The sequence below is a fragment of the Odontesthes bonariensis genome, chromosome 20 (genome assembly GCF_027942865.1).
Source record: "Odontesthes bonariensis isolate fOdoBon6 chromosome 20, fOdoBon6.hap1, whole genome shotgun sequence".
Lineage (NCBI taxonomy): Eukaryota > Metazoa > Chordata > Actinopteri > Atheriniformes > Atherinopsidae > Odontesthes > Odontesthes bonariensis.
The window spans coordinates 10,861,528-10,876,469 of NC_134525.1; the positions used below are offsets into that span (position 1 = coordinate 10,861,528).

Genomic DNA, 14,942 nt, shown 5'->3' on the forward strand with positions numbered 1-14,942 from the left:
TGTCCTGAATGTATGTGAATGTGAGGGTGGAAGTGGTCAGCAAGAATAGAAAGAGTGCCATAAACCGAATAACCCCTGTCCTGATTAAAAGAGAGAGATCTGCCCCCCATCCCTCAATATTTCATTTTAAACACATCATTTCCAATAATTCAAGTAGCCTAAATGTAAATGTATTTTATTTATACAGCCCTTTACAGACAGTCCTTACATAATAAAGAAAAAAACATGCCTTGAAAAATGAGGATCCATCCACCACATCTCTGCCCCTTTTTTTTCCCAAAGAATCCCATAAAACAGGCACCGTTTCACATTTTTATCAACTCAAGTCAAAAGAATTAAACGTGTTAACTCCAACCCAAGTGTATCCTGTGTGTTTTTTTTTTGACAGGTTACTTAGTTGGATAACACATAATCAAAGGGGGAGGGGTTGAAACATGTGGAAGTTGTGTTACATTGATAAATAATGGTAAATATTATAAGAGGTAAGAAAATATAGAACCTTTACTAGGTTTTTACTATCATAACAGATTACAGGGGTCTCAAACAGATCCTTGAAAGGGCCGGTTTGGCTGCAGGTTTTTGTTCCAACCCTGCAGCAGCACAGCTGACTTGTTTCATTCAATCAACTGAACTGGTTAAGGCCTTCGGTGCAGACAGTTCAGTTGATTCAGTTCAGTCGATTTTGTGATGCAAATGTATTACTCTTTTGAACGCATATTGTTTTGAGAAGCAAAACGCTAAGTCAATGTTCATCAATGATATTACTAAAATGGGATGTCATACAGCTTCATGTCAAAAGAGGCGAACTATCCCTTTAAGGCCACTAGAAGGCAGGATTTAGAGTTTAACAAACTTAAAGAGATCGAAACTCATTTTTGGATTAATTGTATATTATAAGTGTGCTTTCATACGTTTATTTTCGACTTACGAGTTCTTCTAAGCTCAATAAAGCGAAACAATGCAGTTAGCTAAGCTAGTAGTTAACTGTAGCGGACACGCGCTCCGTCACTACGGTAGCGCGGTTGCCATGGAGCTAGATAGAGACCACAGAACGCCAGAGCTGATAAAGTGACTCGATGTGACCTATTTTCGGCGGAAAACCTCATTTCGGCTGTATTTCGTATACATTCCCTTGCTTTATTCCGACCTTCGGGGAGCTGACTTAAGGCTTTTGGTGTTTTAGACATCAGGTGATATGAAGGGTCACGGCAAGGTCGGAGTTTTCGTCCGGACCAGACCAACCGCCAACTTCGCACAGGACCTCATTGAAATTCCTCCCGATGGACAGGTAGTCAAATATCAGCCTGTCTTTTTTAAAGCCAAACGGACAAAAAATTCTTCGTTTCTTCATTTAGTTGTATTTGTACCAGATAATACTGGTTAAATTGGAAAAAGAAAACATTATTTCTTTATATTTTCCAACGTTTCGCCACCTATAATCAGTGTTTTAGTCGCGCGCAGTGGTTTTAAGCCTATTTAACAAATAGATAAAAAATAACTTTTTAACAATTTAATCAGTTTTTTCCCTTATTTACAAATCAGTTGATTAATGTAGACTCAGTGAATTAATATATATAAGACTTTCGGATAGAGGTACATTGGGTCATTTTCATGGCTGACATTTTGAAACTGCACAGGTGTTATTAATTGCTTAATTGTGGCTGCATTTCTTTAATTTGTGCAGCTCCAATGGCTGTGATCTTATGTCGGTTTGTTCGCTGGAATATAAGTTAGAGATGGCTGAAAATAGAGTAAAGACTTTAAGGTTTTATAAAATATTGACACGTAGTCGTGACTTTTTTGGTTTTGTTCATTTTCATCTAATCTCAGACAATAAACATCCATCAAAGAAAAGACTCAAGGAAGCTCCTGGAATCCAGAAAAGCTCGTCTGAACTCCTGGTCGTTCCAGCTGGAAGGGGTCCTGCATAATGTCTCCCAGGAGGGGGTATACACCCGAGTGTGCAAACGGGTGGTTCTGGGAGCGCTGAATGGCTATAACGGTAAATTAGTTGGTTGGAATCGCAGTTATTCTTTTCCTAAACAAATAAGAGTACTGAACAGTATTTTTTTCTGCATCTGCCAGGTACAGTGATGTGTTTTGGGCAGACAGGTGCTGGAAAAACCTACACCATGACAGGATCCACAGAGTCCTACGAGCAGAGAGGCATCATTCCTCGGGCCCTCCAAGAGGTAAGTCCAACCGTGAGAAAACATTTCAAAACAAAAGGGACGACTCATTTATCAGTTTTTATATTCAACATGCTGTCCAGGTGTTTGAGGAGGTGGGGAAGAGGACTGAGCACGCCTTCCTAGTGCACCTATCCTACGCTGAGATCTACAACGAGACTCTGATGGACCTGCTGCCATCGCTGCAGGGTCCCCCACACCTGTGTCCTCGGGGCATGGCGGTGATGGAGGAGCCGGGTGGGGGCGTCTTCATCAGAGGTCTGTCCCTTCACCCTGTTCACAGCGAGGAGGAGGCTCTCAACCTGCTCTTTGAAGTGAGCTTTTCAACGACCACAAAAACTGAAATGTGAAAGTCGTTGATCCTGGTCCACTGTGTGATTTGATCAGTCTTCTTCAAGCGTTTTCTTTTTCTTTACTCAGGGTGAGATGAATCGGATTATTGGGTCTCATGCCTTGAACAGGAAGTCCTCCAGGTCACACTGCATACTAACTATTCACATTGAGGTATTAAAGCTATTCTTCTGTGTACTTTGCCGTGCAGTTGACTGTACTCTTCATATATAAAGATGTTTTTCTCAACCGCAGTCACGCTTGCGGACTTTGTCTGATGCCAAGTATGTGACGTCCAAGCTAAATCTGGTGGATTTGGCTGGTTCTGAGAGGCTGAGAAAAACTGGGGTGTGTTTGACCGTAACTACCATTGAAACAACATCTTATCTTGATCTTTCTTTCAAAGTGAAATCTTATTTTTCCTCCTCCAGTCAGAGGGTCAAATGATGAAGGAAGCCTTGTACATCAACAAGTCTTTGTCATTCCTGGAGCAGGCCATCCTAGCTCTGGCGGACCATCGCAGGGACCACGTTCCTTTCAGGCAGACTAAACTAACGCACGCCCTCAAAGATTCACTGGGTAAAATCTCCAGCTTTTTACCTGTTCACTCCTGATATCGGCTCAGCTTTGGCTGTGAAGTAATACTAATAAATTATATTTGTTTCTGAAGGAGGGAACTGCAGAACTGTGCTTGTGGCCAACATCTACAGTGAAGCTGCACAGATAGACGAAACGGTAAGGAGTGGAAATAAACCGACAAACAAAAGGTGGTCCATTTATTTCCCTGCATGTCCTTTCAGCTCCTCATGTCTTGCAGCTCTCCACCTTGCGTTTTGCCAGCAGAATGAAGTGTGTGCCGACCAACCCGACCGTTAATGAACACGTGGATCCAGTAGTGAGTTGACGACATATTAAATGAATCAGAAAACCACTCGGAGGCTTTGAATGAGCACAAATCTTTTATTTACAGTCTGTACATGTGTTTTGAGCAGGTTCAGATCTCAACACTTCAGAGAGAGGTACAGATGCTGAGAGATGAATTGTCTGTCTTCAACACACTGGTGAGACGGCAGCACACATTTAAATTGACCTTATTAGATTACTGTCTTCTATTGCAGCACTATTATATTATTCAGTCCATTGATATTTGAATTTTAATGCCCACTTGTTACCTTTCACCAGGCAAAGCGACCAAATGTCACATATGAGCCGCTCTCTGAGGCCCAGCGAGCTGAGATTCAGAACCAAGTTCAGAGTTACCTTGATGGAAGCCTGGAGGAAATCAGTGTGACTGTTCAACATCCTCTGACATCAGTCATTTGGTCTGTTTGTCCCTTTGAAGGCTTTGAAATTCACTTTCCGTTACATCTACTTACAGATCATAAGTAAAAGGCAGGTTCAAGCAGTGTTTGCTGAGTTCAAGCTGGTTGTGCAGTGAGTATCCTCTGCCTTTTAAAATCTATTGCTTCACTGGAAAAAAATCAGTCTTCCCAAGTATATCTGTCTCATTTCTAGTCAAAATATCTCATTACACTTAATATCAGACACAACTGCCTAACAAGTACCATTTCAGCCAGATATAGGGACTTGTTTGAAGACAATACATCTTGAATATCTTGTGAAATGAAAAAGTCTTGAAAACAAATTGTTTTGAGTCGCATATCATATGAAACAACCTTTTTTTGACATTTGAAGAGGTTTTTAAGCTAATTTCAAGATCACTTTTATCTCAAAAGTCCTAAATATCACATCTTATTTCAAGAAATCTTAACAAGCTGATTTTCACTAGTTCCATTGGCAGATTTTGTTGCTTATTTCTAGCAAAAACATCTTGTATTTGTTATTTTTCTTACTTATTTTTGGAGGGGCATTTTTTTCCAATTAATTTCACTAGTTTCAGAGCAAAGCTGGTTTTTTTTGTTGACATTTTAAGTGAATAAGCATGTCTGTGTATGCATCTGAGCAGGGAAAAGGAGCAGAAGGTGAAAGCTCAGCGAGGCCAAACCGACAACTTGATGAAGACGGACCAAAGTGCTCCTGCGGCTTCAGTGAAGGTCGGCAGTCTACACCTGTTGGAAGATGCCTGTTATCTATTTTCTGTTGCACCCGTAACAGTCCCTGTGGTGAACAATTCACTGAGCCTGAGCTCTACTCATAGAAGTGGGATACCAGAGGCAGCTCTGAGGATATGGAGGCTGACAACTTTACGGCGTCGCAGACGCAACGTCCGAGTTCAACCAAAACTAAAAAGTCCAGAGATAAACAGAGGTGAGTGAGGGAGGGGTACAAGTGACAAAAAGACGAATGTGTGGCCTCGCAGACAGGATTTTTAAGATTCAGTTATATCTATTTTTTTTTGTTACACCATAAATATTGAGGCTAAAATGATTGCTCTGCAGTACAATCACCATTAATGAATGATGAAGTAACAGTAGACCAATGATCAATGTTCAATGTCTGGCCACAAACATCACTTTAATGAGACGGATTGTCTGGGGTTGCTTCAGTTTGTCATGTTTAGGTTCAGGAATGTGTTGCGTGTCTGAGGTCAGCTGAACATACTGAACAATCATGATTTTCCATCAATAGATGTTAATGTTCCCTTACGGCAGGGGCATTCCAATCGTTGAGCTCAAGTCCTGAAACAGCATCAAGCTGTTTGTGTACCAACTGAGAAATACTGGCTCTTGTATTATTTACTGATGACACACTCGATGTTATTAACCAGCCGAAGCAAGAGACGGGGAGAAGGGACTCTTGTTTCAACGAGGCCTGTGGAAAGTGCCTCTAAATCCAAGTTGAATTCTATCCAGACGCCTGAGAGGGAACTGGAGCCACCAGAACCAGACACTGACGCACAGGAATCCCAACGGTCTGCCAACGAACCCTTCCAGTCTGAGTATGTGTTTGTAAATATAACGTTATCTGCTCATCGCTGTGGTCCAATATTTTTGATGGTCCTATAAATGGAATATGCAGTGTTGTTTCATACCCCTGTGCCCAGGTCTCCTCCCCCCAAAGCAGGAGCATTTGAGGATTTCAAGGCGGGACCAGGCAGGAATATCAACCTCATCCTGAAGGAGAACAAAGCCGTCTTGTTGGAACGCCGCAGCCTCCTTCGCCAGCTCACAGAAGAGGTCAATGCCGTCAAGAGCGAGATCGACCGCATCACAGCCACCTTACAGCAGCACAAAGGTACTTTCATGATGCATATTGGTCAACACGACCGCTTCAAAAATATCTTGAGAGGTTTTAGATCCCTTTTCAAACTGAAAGACGTCACACCTTCTCCAGGTAACTGACTCAATTATTTAAACCCGAGTTACATCGTTGAGGTTGATGATGAACCTTGGACCAGATGTTTTGTTATTGAGCTTAATATAAATGCAGATGTGTTAACTCCTTTTCTTTGCATCTGTTTGGATGAAGATCAGTATTTAGTGATGGACGGGGACTCTTTGCTGGTGCACCTCGGGGAGCTTAAAGCTCAGTACCGGCAGAGATACGAGGCGCTGCGGGACATTAAGGCAGAAATCAACTACTGTCAACACCTTGTGGATCAGTGCAGAGTGCGCCTGCTTTCTGGTTCGTACTCCATATGTTTTCTGCTTTTATGAGAAAGCCAAAGCTACCCGAACTAACATATTCTCTGCGTGTGCCCCAGAATTTGAGACCTGGTACAAACGGTGTTTCCTGTTACCCGAGGAGGAGCTCGACCGAACCACGAACGAGAACGACACACAAGTGAGTGGATAATGTATGCATACAGCTCTCATGAAGCCTCTGTGGAATAACCTTTACAGCACAGCTCCATGCCTCAGTTTGTGAAGAGCTGTAACTGTAGTAATGATTCATCAAATCCACAGGAAGAGGAAAGTCAGCAGTCCCTGGTTCTTCCCGAGAGCCCCGGCTCTGAATCCTTCTATAATGCCCGCTACAGGACACTAACCCGGGTGAGTATTCTGTTGTTACGCCTCCACTTAACTGCAGGTCTTGTAAACTAACTTGGATTTTACATGAGATCATTGGGCCGTTTTGTGTCTGCAGAGGAAGAGCAGAGTTGTATCCGTTACCCCAGTTCAATCTGCAGCGTCCAGGCAGAAACGACTTCCTCTGATTCTCCCGGTCACCGCGGTGAAGTGAGTTTTATGTAAAAAAAAAAATAAGCTAAATATGATGCGTGATTAGTGTCCAAGTTTGTAAATGAATCAAAAAGACAAGACACTACACAGTTAATCAGCTTCTTAAATGAAAAGTAAAATTTATTATTCCTGAACCACAAAATAGACTTCTTTGGTTGTACAAATTCACTAGTTACAGTCTTGTGTGAGCTATAACCCTCGACCCCATGACTTCTGACCCTGTCCCTCCAACCTATTTGCAAGTAAAAGCCTGCAAAGGGAACTCCAGACAAAAAATAAACACAGTAAAACCCATCTGAAAAAAAGATTTACCTACTGAAAGTTAAAAAAAAAAGAGTGGGGGGGGGTGTTTCTGCCATTACAAATGTTATCAAACTGAATTTCAGTCAGTGAGAGCAACATAAAAAGCTATAATTAGAAGACCTTACGTTAAATTAACATAAAATGCTACGATGCTGTGATTCTGCAGAAATACCCATCAGATACATAAGCTGAATGTGATCCATCTCTAAAGGGATTCCTTATTGGTTCCGCCTCTCCAGACTCTCCCATTAACATACCAATATACACGCAGAGCATCCCAACACCGAGCCTGTTCAAACCCACAGATGCTCGCTTCGTCTAGGTCCAGACTGGCTCAGTTTCAAACCCAGAATCTGTTTTCCTTTCAGTATTTTTTTACATTATTCACACAATAATAAATGATTTTCAGTGGCATCAGATTTAAATTAACCATAGACAGAAAAATAAAACACCTGCTACCTTCACATCACTGTGGGATACCTCCTGATACTACAAGGATATAGATGAATAATTCACATTTGATTTAAAAAATAACAACACCCTAACAGGGCAGGGTGAGTACCGTGAAAAAGTGATGCTAAAATGTCATGTTATCCTCAACTGTTGAGTATCTGCCTGCTCAGTGCTGCTGTCTCCAGTGTGTCGTCGTGCTCTCTGCAGGGGAATGTAACGCAGGGTGGAAAAAGTCTACCGAGATGAGAGAAATCAGCATTCTGATGATTTGATTTTACTGTTGTGAAACCACTGGTGATTACAAGTGTTCATCAAGTAAATCTAGTAAAACAGCGATATGCAAATAATCGGTTAAAAGCTTCCCAACTCATGTTAATTGAAGATTTCATTTCGTACGATACGCCTCCGTTGTCCTCTTGAACCCAAAAGGACCGAATGGGTTAAAAAATGTTGCTAGAAGGCCTTCGGTTGAAGTAAGGTAGTAAAAACATAAATTAAGATACAAGTTGTCCAAAAACTGATCCGTGGCAGTGCAAAAACTGATATGTACGAAGCTCCCCACAATTAGTGATTATGAAGGTAGCAAGTTGTTCCCTCCTTAATTAATATGTACACTCCTGTCTGTCTCATCTCTGAAAGCCTCAAGATATCATTCCACAAGTTAGTTTAGCCATGACCCATTTCTTTTCTTCTTCCAGTATTTCTTTAAAACAATAAAAAACAACAACAACAAACATCCCAGATCACTGACGGTGCAGAAATACGATGAAACAAACTAAAAATCCTCGATTCACCCTCAAGTTAAAATAGATCCAATTCTACCAGGCTGGAGGAAATAAAGAATAGTCTGTAAGTAGCGATCCCAGCCGAGCAGCTCACCCACAGACCGTAAAGGCAAGGCTGCCACGCAGGATATAAGTAAGTGACTATCAGCTTCATAGTCTTTGCAGTGGTTATATACGGTGGAGAAAATCTCCCTCTACTGACACTATGCAGCACGTAGTGAATCTGTGGATTCCACAGTGTATAAAAAGTGTGTGTATTCGCATTATGCTTTTAGTTATGAGGTGTTATGTGGGTACAGCGGTTTCCAGGCTGCGACGGCCCTGCCTCAGTTTGCGTTTGTTGCTGTAGAGGGCCATCTCCTCCAGGGCAGAGGTGGCAGGCAGCGGGGTGGGAACCTCCACTTCAGGGGTCGCAGCGTCCCCTAGAAAAAAAAAACAAAGGCAGACGGGACGGCAAGTCACTCAATTTGTCTCCGCTGCTGCAACTTCTCTTCTTTTCTCTTGGTATGTAAGCTGCGGAGGGAAAAGGTCGAGGCATCAGGACAGAAAACTGCTGTGCAGCGTTTGATGAGAAGTCGGATGCCCCCCCCCCCCCCCCCCCACACCACACACTCAGAGCAGCAACTGGAACCAAAGTGGTGAGCAGAAAACTGAAGCGCCCGGTGATCACATGCTCCTGCAGCCTCAGCGGGTTCAGTGCTGAAACTGACAGCAAATGCTAGTAAAGTGACTTAAAGAGCCAATTAGAAATCCCCTCGTGTGTGTTTACATGCACGTTAGTGACCAGAATAATTGTCTGTGATGTAATTTTGAAAAGCGTCTTAAGATTTCAGCCACTGTGCCAGCTGAGCAAGTGGATTAAGTCAATACTTAAGGAAGCAGCATTTTGCATTCAGTAAAGCAATTAAAACCAGCAGGCCGAGCCTCCTGAGGAGCTCAGGATTACTCTGGATTAGACTCACTACACGTTTACGTCCATTTAGAGGAACAAGGTGACTACACTGCATGTAAACATTTTTCCACGTGATTCTGGCTGAAGCAACATTCTTTTGCACAAAAGAATGTTTTTTTTTTTTTTTTTTTTTTTTAAATCAGCGACAGATTCACTAAGAGCTCCCTGCAACATGGAATATATCTACGCACCGTCCAGATCATGGTTACACTGATCTTTATCTTTGGTATGGACATCTGTAGCTGCTTTATATTTAGTGGACAGCAGTTGGCAAAGCACACCCCCATCCTAAAGTGATGCTGTGGGAAGTATTATGAGAAGTCAGTGTCTTAGCTGCAGCAGGCGGCACATTTCTGCCATCTGAAACAACTCAAACGTAGATGAAATGTTTGAGGTTTGAATTAGATCCGTAAAGCCGTTAGCTTCTGTCAGAAATCCTGCACTACTGCTCCAAACTGAAGAACTTATATGGACATTAGTGGCATTAATGCACACTGTGCTTAAGAGTTATGACTGAAAGACAAGTTTAACATGAGTAAAGCTTTCAGTAGCCTACACAGTTTTACACCAGAATGGTTACTCTGGATCATTTTACTGAGATATATATATATATATATTAAAAATTATAAAAGCTTGAGGTGACACGACATGACGAGGTGTTCAGACTCTAATGATCCGACTGCTCAACAATACTTCACACAGTCCCACTTAAACAATAAAAAAGACAAAATGTCCCTTTAACTCCTGCATCCACGGCTACACCACACAGCTAGCAGGTTAGAGTGTAGATGCACAGACCTACACATGAAAACTCTCCTCACACATCCAGCCCCGCACACACTGAGCAACAAACACATGCACACAGGATCCTACCAATAGGAGCTGCTTATTCCTGGTAGTCACCTGAATTAAAAAGGATAGAACACGTTGAGGTGATATAAACACGCTTTCCTCAGCGCTCCATTTTCAGAAGTACAATTTTAAATCGGAGGGAAGCGGCAGTACATACCCGGGTTGCTGGAGCCGTCGTCCATGTATTTTATATCTTCAGCTGTTTCAGGGGACTGGGAACAAAAAAAACAAAAGGTGGTGAATAACAGCAGCAGGTCCACTTCAGTAACCTGTATCCCAGGGGAAGCCTTCACCATGCGAGTAGTGGAGCCGCCAGGCAATGAGCCAGCCGCTCACTACAAGTTCAGCAGGCAGCGCTGAAGCTCCCGTCAGTCAGAGCCATAAAGCCGGAGTGCATCTACTCAACTACTTCCCCAGGAGATCTCAGCATGTTAAAGGAAAGGTCGCTTTAGTTATCAGTCGCAGGCTTTATGATCCACAGAGAGACGGCAAACAAAGCAACAGAACATCACCAGTATCACCAGCGCACAACAGAGGACCAAGCAGCACGTTAGGGTGTCGTTCAAAATGTTTCTTTGATTTACTTCAGTGTTTGGAAGCCTTTTAGACACGTTTCATAAGCAACACAAACTCTTTTTGGTGACTTTATTTTTACTCTTGCCCACATGAACACTGGCAGGCTGGTGGCTGTAAAAGGTTTCTCTTCATATCTGATCTACAGTCCTCTTCAGTCTCGTTATATGGTGAAAAGCTGTGACACATAGTGAGATTAAAGTCCGTGGAACCAAATCATACAACATATGCAGCACGTCTCTGTATTTTTGCACACTCTGACTCTAAAGATGTCCTTAAAATAAACCACAGATGGCTGAGCTGCATGTAAGTAAAGCTCAGACATGACATTTTCTGCTGGAAATAAAACTTTAGGACACGTTTATCCACACTAATGACTGTTTTGTTTTCTGAGGGAAAAGGGCACAGCCACCAAGAACTTGTTCAGTGTACACATGCATGTGATAATTAAAGATGGGCTCGAAAAAGTGCAAACTTATTCTTAGGGCTTTCTTCGTGCCGGAATATTCCGACACAATGTAAACATTTAACATGGCACTGACGACGAATTAGCTACCACCAAAGAGAGAAAACAAACAGATCGCCGTGCGACTCGATGCTGTAACCCACAACAGATGCACCACCTTAAACACAGAAGACCACTCCCAACCAAGAGCTACTCCCTGCAGCTCCAGCACAACTCCAGGACCCCCCTGCTTCCCCTCTCATCTCTGCCCCCAACAGGAGGAAATTAAGTTTTCAAAGCACACCGAAACTAAACTGTTACCCTAATGAAAGCAAAGGACGACAACCCTGTACTGAGAGGCCAGAACATGAGAGGAAATCCAATGGAAGACAGATTTATTCACCTGCCTGAGATGCAACCCATGCGTGGAACAAGACAGCCGATGGATGTGAGAGTGAGTGGGATGCAGTTTGTAGCATTTACACTCTGAACCGATTCTGGTTAGTGGAATCAAAGATTCATCTGCATCTCTGCAGCAGGTGAGCGTCATCGTTTAACTGATTAGTTAGTTCAGGGAAGAATGGGAGCGAATGATTACTTGGGAGGAGGGGGGGGTAAAGATGCCTCTTCATTGTGCAGGTTAGTGAGCCACACCACTAACAGTGCAGAGCAGGAAGTACTGATCAATCACTGAGCCACAACCGAGACTTCAGTCACACTGATGCCTCCTAATGAACAGAAACTGGAGGGGAGAGGCAGCAGGGAAAGCCAAGGGGAGGGAGGAGGCTGGGGCCCCCGGAGCTCAGCATGCAGCCAATACCTGGATGTCGTATACGGGTTTGGAAGAAGGAATGGCAGCAAACTGTCGGTAGTCAAACTTCTTTGATGACAGGGACTAGAAGGATAGCAAACAGGAATGAGCAGAGGGAGAGGTGAAAAGAAAATGGAGGAGGGAAGGGTAATGTACAGAAAGGGGGAGAAAATGGTGGAAGAGGAATACATCTGGAAATGGAAAGGGGGGGGCAGAGAGGCTAATGTGTGATTTTAAACAGCCAGCTGTGGCGTATGATGGAGAGCGATGTGTGGAGTCAGCTCTGATAAGCACGGTGGTGGATTCATGGGAAGCTGTTTTTAACAGACCATTTTATTCCTTAAACAAAGCTCCCTTTCTCCAACTGAAGACTCAAGTGTTACAGCTTTGTTCAAAGATTTGGTTATTCAAACTCTCCAGCTGAGTGAGGACACTGATAGTTCACCCTGACAGACAGACAAGATGTTAAGAAACAGTGAAGAGCAAACTGTAGACGAGCAAAAGGGAGAAGGTTTAGTGCTTACCAGCCTGCCGGGGGAGGTGAGTCCTCGAGGACTTTGCTCTGTCAAAGAGAGAAAGAATGAGATTCATTTTGTTCCCATTACAGAAACAAAATAATCTGAACTGATGGTCTGCTGGCTCCTCTTAACTGTATGTCAGCCTCTTACCTTCCATGGGAGTGGGCGAAGGCGTAGGAGCAGGCGAGGGCGACTCCGTCAGCTGGTCCAGTGTCCCACGCTTCTTTCCGTCACGAGACTTGGCAATGACCATCTGAGCTTTCAGTGCGTCTTGCTCAAGAGACTTCATTCTACACAAAGAACAGCAGCAGTCAGGAAAATGTTCTGAGAGAATGAAGTAAGCCTGAGAGGAAGAAAAAAGATGGAGGCACACACCACCATGAGCAGGTGTAGGCCCATCACTACTAATTTTGGGTGCTCCTTGTCCTGGTTTGCAGTGGCAACATAAATTTAAGTTTATTCCAAGATTTTAACAAAAGAGGGGGGAAAGCATTCCAGGAAAAGGACTACCTACTGCTAGTAGGTTTACCCTTCACTCACAGACTGCTTGCAAATGAATGCAGGCCGAGTGTTAGTACGAATAACAGTGGGAAAGGACAGCAAGGCACAAATGAAAGAATGCTGCAGGACAAGACAGAGAAAAGAGAGGCGGGGGCCAAAAGGAGCTAGGGATGGGAAGCAGAGACGTGCAGAAGCGAGACGGCACTAGAAAGGCAGGTGGAAGCACTCAGTGTTGCTGCGAGTGCTTGCTTGGACCTTTCTTAACTTGGCCTCTAGCAAAATACCCCAACACCAAAGCACCCCAGCACAACCCACACAAAGCCGTGCGTCTGGCCCAGGTGGCTGGGGCCAAAGAGCAGACCTGAGCTGGGAGGCTGCAGAGGAGGAGGTACAGGAAGAAGTGGGGGGCTGGGGGGCCACGGCAGCGCCCTGAGAGGCCCTCACTCGGGCCTGGTAGAGCCTCTTTGCCAGGTCCTGCTCATACTGTCTAACATCCTCCTCAAGGCCATAGGGCCTGTGCCCCACGGGGCCACAGGGAAGGGAGTGGGAGGGAGAGGGGGTGGAATGAAAGGTGCACCAGGGTGAAGGACAGATGTGAACAGGAGGAAGAAAGGCACACAGAAAAAGAGAAGAAAACCAAAGAATGGAAGGTAAAACACTGACACAATTAGGAAAACCAGGAGTAATAAAGAAGACAAGTTCAGACTGGTGAGAAGAAAGGCCGACCCCACAAAAGATGGTGTCATCACAACAAAATAAAGTGCGGGATCGACTGCAATAAGAACTAATAAAAACTTTAGGCCAGACGTGTCATTAACCTCCTTTTGTTGTTTCTGGCTTTGAAACAAACATTTTCTTGCAAAGCAAACTTAGTTTTGGCCTTAAAGCAGCGACAAAACAAAGAAGATGCAACAAAAACACATTCAGTCCTTTGTTTTGGTTTATACTCTCCCTACACATCTATTTTCAGCTGCATTAGAACAAAGCTCCAAATCTGAAGCTTGAGTTTCAAAACTTAATCACATTTTATCTATTGTTCTTATCTTTCTTTTTTGTTTAAAATTTAAATCATGCTTTTTATTTCTGTTTTAATGTATCTGTAAAGCACTTTAAATCACCTTGTTGTTGAATTGTGCTGTACAGATAAACTTGCCTTGCATCAAAAGGCAACATGTTGCATTTAGCAATGACTAAAATAAATCAGAAATAGAGGCTTAGTCCTCAGAAACAAACGTCTTTCCACTGTGTCTGGAGCAAGTAAACACCTGGATGAGAGACAATTTTCTACAATTAAATGAAGACAAAACTGAGATCATTCTGTTTGGTAGCAAAGAGAAGAGGGTCAGCGTTGGTAAATATCTTGAGACTCGGGACCTTACAATCACTGACCAAGTTGGTAACCTCGGAGTGTTGATAGACTCAGATCTGACTTTCAGCAGCCACATCAAAGCTGTCACCAAGGCAGCTTTTTACCATCTCAGAAACATCAACAGAATTAAAGGTTTTTGGAGTTTTAACCCGGACTAAGAGATCTGAACACATCACACCAGTTTTAAAATCTTTACTCTGGCTTCCAGTCAGTCACAGAATAGATTTTAAAAGCCTGCTGATGGTTTACATCTGTGATATGTTCAGAGAATATAAAGCCAGCAGAGCTCTTAGATCTAAGGACTCAGGTCAGCTGGTCCAGTCCAGAGTCCAGACTAAACATGGAGAAGAAGCATTTAGCTGTTATGCTGCAAACAAGTGGAACAAACTGCCAGTGGAGATTAAACTTTCACCAAATGTAGACATTTTTAAATCCAGGTTAAAAACATTTATTTTCTCATGTCTATGCATGAAATCTGCACGATATCTTTGAACTTATCCCAACTGTTGCTTGTTTTTAAATTCATTTAAATTATTTTATTTGTTTCTCTTTATATTCTTTTATGTATTTTAATGCTTCTTCCACTCCCTGCTGCAATGCTTTTATTTCATGTAAAGCACTTTGAATTGTTTTGTACATGAAATGTGCGATACAAATAAATTTGATCAGCTGCTGTATTTTCCTCTTTCAGCACAAGCAAAGTTCTACCTTTTCCTCCT

At 43.0% G+C, this 14,942-nt stretch overlaps 2 protein-coding genes across 20 annotated transcripts in view; one reads left to right on the plus strand and one right to left on the minus strand.

Annotated features, from left to right (window-relative positions):
- Positions 1-1,083: 1,083 nt before the first annotated feature.
- On the plus strand, positions 1,084-14,896 carry kif9 (kinesin family member 9). The gene is made up of 21 exons (XM_075451970.1): positions 1,084-1,288; positions 1,831-2,002; positions 2,086-2,192; positions 2,273-2,503; positions 2,610-2,693; positions 2,775-2,867; positions 2,951-3,098; positions 3,190-3,254; positions 3,337-3,414; positions 3,512-3,580; positions 3,702-3,806; positions 3,898-3,953; positions 4,486-4,573; positions 4,678-4,787; positions 5,248-5,418; positions 5,524-5,714; positions 5,949-6,104; positions 6,184-6,263; positions 6,386-6,472; positions 6,567-6,658; positions 8,716-14,896. Exons 1-21 carry the CDS (start codon positions 1,196-1,198, stop codon positions 8,768-8,770), a joined length of 2,331 nt encoding a protein of 776 aa, XP_075308085.1. The 5' UTR covers positions 1,084-1,195; the 3' UTR covers positions 8,771-14,896.
- Positions 6,756-14,942, minus strand: part of scrib (scribble planar cell polarity protein) — a 68,957-nt gene continuing 60,770 nt past the window's right edge. For 12 of the 19 annotated variants that reach the window (XM_075451954.1, XM_075451953.1, XM_075451966.1 and 9 more), the window contains 6 exons: positions 13,216-13,368; positions 12,504-12,643; positions 12,360-12,397; positions 11,845-11,919; positions 10,164-10,218; positions 6,756-8,624 (listed from right to left, as the gene is read on the minus strand). In XM_075451954.1, coding sequence (XP_075308069.1) covers positions 8,488-8,624; positions 10,164-10,218; positions 11,845-11,919; positions 12,360-12,397; positions 12,504-12,643; positions 13,216-13,368 — 598 coding nt within the window. In that variant the 3' untranslated portion in view covers positions 6,756-8,487. Of the gene's footprint in view, positions 8,625-10,027; positions 10,058-10,163; positions 10,219-11,844; positions 11,920-12,359; positions 12,398-12,503; positions 12,644-13,215; positions 13,369-14,942 lie in introns of all 19 variants that reach the window. The other 7 variants (XM_075451968.1, XM_075451959.1, XM_075451969.1 and 4 more) reach the window with 5 other exon arrangements.

Bases quoted from the DNA above. Each gene is read 5' to 3' on its own strand.
- kif9 (XM_075451970.1), top strand. From the start codon at position 1,196: ATGAAGGGTCACGGCAAGGTCGGAGTTTTCGTCCGGACCAGACCAACC. The intron at 2,504-2,609 runs GTGAGCTTTTCA...TTCTTTACTCAG, and splicing joins CTCTCAACCTGCTCTTTGAA to GGTGAGATGAATCGGATTAT. The intron at 3,954-4,485 runs GTGAGTATCCTC...GCATCTGAGCAG, and splicing joins GAGTTCAAGCTGGTTGTGCA to GGAAAAGGAGCAGAAGGTGA.